This window comes from Phyllobates terribilis, unplaced genomic scaffold (assembly GCF_046119375.1).
Source record: "Phyllobates terribilis strain yellow unplaced genomic scaffold, ASM4611937v1 Scaffold_8__6_contigs__length_399053987, whole genome shotgun sequence".
Taxonomy (NCBI): domain Eukaryota; kingdom Metazoa; phylum Chordata; class Amphibia; order Anura; family Dendrobatidae; genus Phyllobates; species Phyllobates terribilis.
In genome coordinates, this window is record NW_027362768.1 from 340,331,202 (window position 1) to 340,340,751 (window position 9,550).

Below are 9,550 nucleotides of genomic sequence, written 5' to 3' on the forward strand. Positions count from 1 at the left end.
TGAAGATGGTGATGTTACATTGCAACATGGCCATTAATGATTGTCAAAAGTGACCCGGAACACGACCATTGCAAAAATAAAAAAAAATATCAAAACTGTTTCATTTCTGATCACAGATTGCAAATCGTTTGGCTGGGCCTATACAGCAACATGCATCCAATAATATTTGTGCAACTTGCTGTCGCATGATTATCTTAGAGTTGCGATTTTGATGCAAAACAGCAGACAAGTTACAAGCTTCTTGCATCAAAGTCGATGGGAAGCGAGGTGCATACGACCTGCAACAGAAAATCAAACAAACTTGGAAACAGTTGCGACTGTTTGTTGTGGTAGATCACAACGTGACACCATAGAAAATCATTAGGTGCGATGTCGCTACGTAACATCGCGATCTCCATGTCGCACAAATACTTTTACGTGCGCAAGACATGTCGCCATGTAACAATATACATGTCGTTTACCTTTGATCAATACGACCTCAAACTTTTTCATCAACTTTATCAGCACATTTCCCTGTGATATCACCTTTTACATGGGACTGCAGGTAAACCCTCGGCACTATCCTAACTCACAGTCTTGTCATGGTGCACAAAGGGAGAGGGTTTCTGCCATAAGGTTACGTTCCAACAATTAACTTTTGGTGAGTTTTTGATGTTGCAGTTTTTCTGCACCCATTAAGTAAAGTTACTTCCATTTTTTCAAAAATACGCAGCGTAAAATAATCACCAAAAACTCATTGTGAAAACGTAGCCCTAGGTCTCATTCAGATGTCCGATTTCTTTTGCGTATGAGAAAATCGGACTGATGATTCTGATCAGAGTGTAGTACGAGTGTCAGATTTCCTCGTAAGAGGAGAAATTTTTTAAAAAATAAAAAAAAAATTTCATCTCCACTCTTGACAGCCTGTAAAAAAATCGGATGTCATCCGAATGCGGTCCGATTTTTTCACGGACCCACCGACTTGCATTGCCGAATTTGATCCGACCCTCGAATAAAAAAAAAAAGAGAGTAATCGGACATATCTTTGATATTTGCCGTGGACCACTCGGTCCGAGGTAGAAAAAAACGGACAAGTGAAAAACACAGCTGAAAAAAATCAGAAGTCTGAATGAGTCCCAACACGTAAACTATTTTAGTGGAGAAAGAGCTGCGCATTTCCCCCCTTATTTTCAGGATGATTGGGGGGTCCCAGCAGTCAGAGCCCCATAATTTTACAAGGGGGAATATCCCTTTAAATGACAAATGGAGCTGTACACCCACTATTAACCCTTCTATGAATTCCCAGCACAATAAGTTCTTACAAGGAGTTGGGGGGTCTTACCTACCTTGCCTGACAGCTGTGATGGGGACCTGCTCCCCGCAGCTCCTCACCATCTCCAGCACGTCATATCTGGGTAATCCTGACACCGGGACCCCGGCCACCTCCAGCAGCAGCTCCCCTCCCTGCAGCTTCCCCTCTCCAGAGCTGGAGATCAGGGAGTCCTCCACCTCCCCCAGACAGAGGAACTCTCCGTACTCCGCGCCCCCCAGCAGCGGCAGCCTGAGCTCCCCCCCGGAGCCCCGGCTCACTGCGCACTGGTGCACCCTGCTCGTCCAGTGGTTCTTCTTCTGGATCACTTTGGCCATAGTGATCCGGTGGATCAGAAGCTTCTAGTGGTGGTAACAAAGCCTCCACATAGGAGAGAGCAAGTGTCAGCTGCAACTTTCCAGGTGACAGATCACATTCAGCTCATCCCTGCTGCAACTTTTTTGTATCCAGATCCTTGTTTGCAACTTTTTTTTTTGTATCCAGATCCTTTATCCAGGGACCCCAGCCATCCTGTTATTCCATTCCAGAAAAACTTTTTTCCCCAGATCCTGTGTCTTTTGCAGATAGGAAGAGACTTTGATGCAGCTATTTCCTCACGGTTCCTTTAAAGAGATACAAAGGTTTCATTCCATCCTGTCCCTATGATCCATGCACAGCAATGGGGAACTGACACGCATGCGCACTGACACTCACCTCTCCCTCCCCAGTTACACACACTACATACACAGGAGCAGCACCCTCCTCCTCCTCCTCCTCCCCTCCTCCAGGACACAGCACACACAGCTACCAGGTCCTGGAGCAAAGGGGTGCACAGTATGGGGGAAGGAGGCTATATTGACCTTTTTACTGGAATAAGTCATTGATCAAAGTGATTCATGCACTAAAAAGAGCTACAAACTAACACCTCCTGGATAAATTATTAGGATGAATAAGAGCAGCAGATTACTGCAGCCTGATTGATTTAACTTATCAGCCGCTGCAGAAGCTCTTGAAAGATGGGATCTGAAGTCATTGATTTTTTTAACTCATCAGCTGCTGCAGAAGCTCTTGAAAGGTGGGATCTGAAGTCATTGATTTTTTAACTCATCAGCTGCTGCAGAAGCTCTTGAAAGGTGCGATCTGAAGCCATGTGAATGCATAGAGACAATGCAATAATAATATTTACGATAGAATGTTCGTGTGTGAGGAAGAATTCAAAACAAGCATTGTTATTATAAACAACACGTATCAATAAGAACATTACCATTAACTATTTATAAGCTGGAGCTCCTTTCTAACGGGGTTTTTTTTTTTTTTTACATAACATTTTCTGCACTTTTAGATGATGAAATTTACTTTTTAAAGGTAACAAAATTGTAAATCACAAAAGCAATAAAATGGCATAATTGTATTAAAAAAATAGAATTTATAGCACATGGTTTACAATGATGATAAAATATCCATAATTGTATTTTTGGGGATTGTGATATTGGCATTAGATTTCAAGTTAGTTTTACATGAGCGTATCATGTGTCAGTGTTAGGCATGATTTTTATTGTATATAAAGACATGGACCGCTGTTCTTCAGTGCTTTGGATCTAGTTTCATCACCATTTGGTCAGTGGCTATATGCTCATGAAGTCCTTTTGCGCTGTTTTTTTTTTTTAAGAGATAACTGAGCAGTACCTCTAAGTTTTTGGGAAGCATTTGCATCAATAATAAAGTTAAAGCACTCAGCGATTATTATTATTTTTTTCAATGTAAGGACTCGTGCAGACGTCCGTGGAAATTGGAAGAGTGCTATCCATTGTTTTCATGGATAACATTTGTCCCATGTCATTTTATAGGGCTGTGCACATGTCCAATTTTTTCCTTGGACCAAAAAAAAACAAAAACCTCAGCATGCACGATTTGCCTCCAAGAATTGTATTGCACTCACCTATTCAACTCTATGGCTCCGGGGAAATAAATCAGACCACACTCGGATGACATCCGAGTGCGGTCCAATTTGCACGGATGGACATTGTGGAGGAGTTGGAGAAGCTTTTTTTTTTCTCTCCACCTCTGAGAAAATCAGATCCCACCCTAATTAAACTCTGATCAGAGTCTGATTAGCATAAGGGAGGTTTATCCATTAACCTACCAAAAGTACTGAAAGACTGTAATGATTATCATTTACAGTGTTTCTAGCATGATAAAATAATTTTTTCGGCATTTTTTGCTTCCTTGTGTCCCTCTCAGCTCTGCTGGTGGTATTTTGGACAAAATAAGTCTCCTTCCATCTCTGGCATCTGACTATACATTCTCTTATTACATCGTCTGAAGAATAAGTGCATGTCTCTTCTCACAGTGGGGCATACAGCGCACAGTGTATATATTTTAAATGCAACATAAGCCGTATTTTTCAAAATGGTTTAGCTGCTGAACTTTGAGAGGTTTTACCCACACTCAAAACTGACATCTTTTTCACAATATTCCACTTGTAAAACCACGTTCCTGTATCTGACACTTCTCAGGTATCAAATAAGTGATATGTGACAAAATCTAATAAAAATACATGTTGCTCAGCCACATTTACCCAAGATGATAATCGGCAAATGAGTTTTCATAAGAAACGATCATCGGCCGGTGCAAAAACATGTCACCGATCAGCGGTTGAGCAAGCAAACCAATTGTTCGCCAACTGATTAAGTTGTGCTGCCAAAAACCTGCCCACTGTATGGAGAGAGCATTAAAGGGAAACTGAGAGGAGATTCATGGCGTCTCAACATGTTTCAGACATTGCCTTATTTCAGTCGCTGAAAAGTTCTCCAGTGACTATACATCTAAGGTGACTAGTCCAAGAGGCCGATGTCTGGTGTCTTCTCTCCGCCCCGCTCCCTTTGACTGACAGGTCTCTCCCTATGGACACATATAAGGAAAGACCTGTCCATGTAGGGGAGCAGGGTGGGAAGAAGCTCAAGACTAATAGACCCCTGCCGACTTTTCAAAGTATGGTCTCTCTGAAATAGTGCAATGTATCAGCGTAAAACAGCTACAATAATGCAGCCAGTGTCTCAAACGGTTCGGGCAGCATGAATCTCATGTTAATAATTTTTGCATAAACAAGCATTAATCGACTTTTATATAGCCACTCATTTAAAGGGGTTGTCCTGTCTTAGGCTATGTGATTGTGGACTGGTGAGAATTCTCCTGTGCTAGGTCATGTGGCGCAAGTATGCGATTTGTTTATTTCCGGCCACATTCAGACTAGACGTGTCTGGCCTCTCTTAATACACTTGCATTGAAACAAGCCACACATGTCTAGTCGGCATGTGACTGCGTGTATGCAAATCACATACTTGCAGTCACACTGCCAGCATCTGAGAATCCTGACATTGCGCAGTGATGATTCACAAGTCTGCAGTCACAAAGAGTCTTGTATCCAGACTTGTATCCTAAGATCAGACAAGTTTCCTAAATTGGCCTTTATTTTGTGCAGTTTTTCTTTCATTGTTTTAGCTGGTGGACTTCTTTCTCAATTACAGCATACACTACGTTGGTGGCATTTCTATTCATACATCCCCTTTTTTCATCGTCCATACCTCTTCTTTCAATGCAAAGATGTCAGAGAAGTGTCATTATAGTGGTACTTCAGAAAATCTTGTTAAAAAAAAATAAAAAAATTATATATACAGTACAGACCAAAAGTTTGGACACACCTTCTCATTTAAAATTTTTTCTGTATTTTCATGAGTTTGAAAATTGTACATTCACACTGAAGACATCAAAACTATGAATTAACACATGTGGAATTATATACTTAACAAAAAAGTGTGAAACAATTGAAAATATGTCTTATATTGTAGGTTCTTCAAAGTAGCCACCTTTTGCTTTGATGACTGCTTTGCACACTCTTGACATTCTCTTGATGAGCTTCAAGAGGTAGTCACCAGAAATGGTTTTCACTTCACAGGTGTGCCCTGTCAGGTTTAATAAATGGGATTTCTTGCCTTATAAATGGGGTTGGGACCATCAGTTGTGTTGTGCAGAAGTCAGGTGGATACACAGCTGATAGTCCTACTGGACAGTTAGAATTTGTATTATGGCAAGAAAAAAGCAGCTAAGTAAAGAAAAACGAGTGGTCATCATTACTTTAAGAAATGAAGGTCAGTCAGTCCGAAAAATTGGACAAACTTTGAAAGTGTCCCCAAGTGCAGTTGCAAAAACCATCAAGCGCTACAAAGAAACTGGCTCACATGAGGACCGCCCCAGGAAAGGATGACCAAGAGTCCCCTCTGCTCCTGAGGATAAGTTTATCCGAGTCACCAGCCTCAGAAATCGCAGGTTAACAGCAGCTCAGATTAGAGAGCAGATCAATGCCACACAGAGTTCTAGCAGCAGATACATCTCTACAACAACTGTTAAGAGGAGACTTTGTGCAGCAGGCCTTCATGGTAAAATAGCTGCTAGGAAACCACTGCTAAGAACAGGCAACAAGCAGAAGAGACTTGTTTGGGTTAAAGAACACAAGGAATGGACATTAGACCAGTAGAAATCTGTGCTTTGGTCTGATGAGTCCAAATTTGAGATCTTTGGTTCCAACCACCGTGTCCTTGTGCGACGCAGAAAAGGTGAACGGATGGACTCTACATGCCTGGTTCCCACCGTGAAGCATGGAGGAGGAGGTGTGATGGTGTTGGGGTGCTTTGCTGGTGACACTGTTGGGGATTTATTCAAAATTGAAGGCATACTGAACCAGCATGGCTACCACACCATATTGCAGCGGCATGCTATTCCATCCGGTTTGCATTTAGTTGGACCATCATTTATTTTTCAACAGGACAATGACCCCAAACACACCTCCAGGCTGTGTAAGGGCTATTTGACCAAGAAGGAGAGTGATGGGGTGCTACGCCAGATGACCTGGCCTCCACAGTCACCAGACCTGAACCCAATCGAGATGGTTTGGGGTGAGCTGGACCGCAGAGTGAAGGCAAAAGGGACAACAAGTGCTAAGCATCTCTGGGAACTCCTTCAAGATTGTTGGAAGACCATTTCCGGTGACTACCTCTTGAAGCTCATCAAGAGAATGCCAAGAGTGTGCAAAGCAGTCATCAAAGCAAAAGGTGGCTACTTTGAAGAACCTAGAATATAAGACATATTTTCAGTTGGTTCACACTTTTTTGTTAAGTATATAATTCCACATGTGTTAATTCATAGTTTTGATGCCTTCAGTGTGAATGTACAATTTTCATAGTCATGAAAATACAGAAAAATCTTTAAATGAGAAGGTGTGTCCAAACTTTTGGTCTGTTCTGTATATAAAACGAGAAACGTCCACAACCTTCGACTGAAACGTTGCCAATTGGGCTATTAAATCTTATCACTTCATTCTATTCTGTGTGCTGCCTCCATATTTTTACACATGTGTATTTATATACAGTATATATATATATATATATTTTATTATTATTATTTTAAGTAAAACCATATAGTGTGTCAGAGGTAAATTCTATTTTTCCAGAATTCAAGGGTTAAAAGAAAGTATGCGTGCCGCGTTGTAGACGCCCATCAGCTAGGTTACAATGGAGTGTTGTCGCTTTCAAACCCGAATTGTTGCTGCGTTTATTTGGTCTATTCACACTTTTGTAACCTTACACCAGGTTATGCCGAGTCCCTTCCATGCAATGTTGGACTTTTCACTGTTAGGTATGGAGACGAGTATCGGAGAGGAACTACTTCATGCACAATGGCTGACTCCGGGGTTGGTGTAATATTTACACTGGCGTCAGAATAGTTACCAGGAAACGTACTAGGAAGCTGATTCCAGCCACATGACACGACGACGTAGCCAGCACCTGACCGAACTAATTTTTCAATGCCTCTGCCTTCTTCCTCTATATGTAATCTTATATCACGTATTCCATACAGAAGCGATATAAAATAATCCAACGGTTTGTCCAAGATTAGAAAAACATGACAACTTTCTTCCAAAAAAAAACAGTGCACAGGTTACAACTTATCCCCTTTCACTTCAAAGGAAACAAGCTGCAATACCAATGACAACCTATGGTCAGGTGTGGCGCTGTTTCTGGAAAAAATCAGCAAGCTTTTCTAATCTTGGAACAACCTCTATTGTTGTAGGCTTTGTCTCGAAAAACACTTTTTAATACTCTTTTAGGGATTTCTAAGTAATTAAGGGGGTAGGGTTATAATTTAAAGGGAGTCTGCCAGCACAAAATGACTGAACACTTGTTTAATAGCCTTTAAAGGATTTCTAAGTAATAAAAGCACCACTCTAGCGTGTGTTTTTTTTCAGCATCGGAGTGGCGCTTTAAGTGGGGGTTGCTTATTTATAGGAAGTCACAAAATGACTGTTCAAACCAAGCACAGGTGCTCGGGTTTACCCTTGGCTCGGCCGTGCAGTTCAGTGCACTGTAACACTGATTTGTTTTCCATCTATCTGCGCCCTCCTTGGGTTCGTATAATGCCGGAGCTGTCAATAAAGGTAGAGGAGGGCGGAGATAGATGGACAACAAGTAGGTGGGAAAGTGCACTGAACTGTCTGGTCACATCAAGGGTGCACCAAACGCCTGTGCTTAGTTTGAACAGTCATTTAGTGCTGGAGTGACTAGTGGCTACAAAAAGCCCCTGATGATTTGCAGTCCTATTGGCCTTCCATGTGCCAACATATTGTGCTTTCATAATGCTTCTAAAGTTTGCATTTGAGCATGCCAATGAGAATCATCACTATGGCTGGTTAAAGGGTTTATTCCCATCTTCATAGCTGGATATTGTTGGATAGCTCTTGTAAAAACAAGCACTTTTGCAATTTACTGCTTATTCAAATTTGCATCCGTTCTTGAGTTATTAACACTTTTTCCTTTTGTTCACAGCTCATTGCCTAGAGACCGACCACCACTGCTTTGTAGCTTGTAAGCGCTGCACTGAAGTGATTAGGAAATAACAGTACGCTCCAGAAATCCTGCCCTGCTTCAAAACAGCGCTTACTAGCTCGATTGGAAAGAGCTTGTGAGCACTGTGCATATACTGTTATCTAACAGCAGTGGTCGGTCCCCAAGGTAACAATATGAAAAGAAAAGTGTTAATATCTGAAGAATGGTAACAAATTTTGACAAGCAGTAAATTGCAAAATTGCTTGCATTTACCAGCACTATCCGACAATACCAAATTATGAAAATGGTTGAAAACCCTTTAATTTAGTCGTGGGAGCTTGAATTGACACTTAAACTCAAGACTCAGAGCAGCGCTCGGCTCTGATGTAGCTATGCTGTTGTCTGCCCTTGCATGTTGCAGCTTATTTCTGTAATATAGGTCCGCACAGTCATTATTACTCATGATGCCGAGTCTGCCGGTTCACACTATGACAGATGGGAAAAAAATTACTGACAAGTTTTATTTTGTAATTGGTTACAGATAAGAATCTGCTTGTGTCTGTGTACGGCTTCACCCATCATTCATCTCCTGTATGTGGCACTGATCAGTCACTTTCATTCAGTCATTTATTCATGTACACTGCTCAAAAAAATAAAGGGAACACTTAAACAACAGAATATAACTCCAAGTAAATCAAACTTCTGTGAAATCAAATTGTCCACTTAGGAAGCAACACTGATTGACAATCAATTTCACAGGCTGTTGTGCAAATGGAATAGACAATAGATGGAAATTATTGGCAATTATCAAGACCCTCTCAATAATGGAGTGTTTCTGCAGGTGGGGACCACAGACCACATCTCAGTACCAATGCTTTCTGGCTGATGTTTTGGTCACTTTTGAATGTTGGTTGTGCGTTCACACTCATGGTAGCATGAGACGGACTCTATAACCCACAGAAGTTGGTCAGGTAGTGCAGCTCATCCAGGATGACACATCAATGCGAGCTGTGGCAAGAAGGTTTGCTGTGTCTGTCAGCGTAGTGTCCAGAGGCTGGAGGCGCTACCAGGAGACAGGCCAGTACACCAGGAGACATGGAGGGGGCTGTAGGAGGGCAACAACCCAGCAGCAGGACCGCTACCTCCGCCTTTGTGCAAGGAGGAACAGGAGGAGCACTGCCAGAGCCCTGCAAAATGACCTCCAGCAGGCCACAAATGTGCATGTGTCTGCACAAACGGTTAGAAACCGACTCCATGAGGGTGGTATGAGGGCCCGACGTCCACAGATGGGGGTTGTGCTCACAGCCCAACACCGTGCAGGATGCTTGGCATTTGCCACAGAACACCAGGATTGGCAAAGTCGCCACTGGCGCCCTGTGCTCTT

At 42.1% G+C, this 9,550-nt stretch overlaps 1 protein-coding gene across 13 annotated transcripts in view; it reads right to left on the minus strand.

Moving 5' to 3' along the window:
* Positions 1 to 1,996, minus strand: part of MAGI1 (membrane associated guanylate kinase, WW and PDZ domain containing 1) — a 504,160-nt gene extending 502,164 nt beyond the window's left edge. For 8 of the 13 annotated variants that reach the window (XM_073644690.1, XM_073644692.1, XM_073644696.1 and 5 more), the window contains exon 1: positions 1,326 to 1,991. In XM_073644690.1, the coding sequence (XP_073500791.1) occupies positions 1,326 to 1,626 (301 nt within the window). In that variant the 5' untranslated portion in view covers positions 1,627 to 1,991. Of the gene's footprint in view, positions 1 to 1,325 lie in introns of all 13 variants that reach the window. The other 5 variants (XM_073644694.1, XM_073644700.1, XM_073644699.1 and 2 more) reach the window with 2 other exon arrangements.
* Positions 1,997 to 9,550: the final 7,554 nt, after the last annotated feature.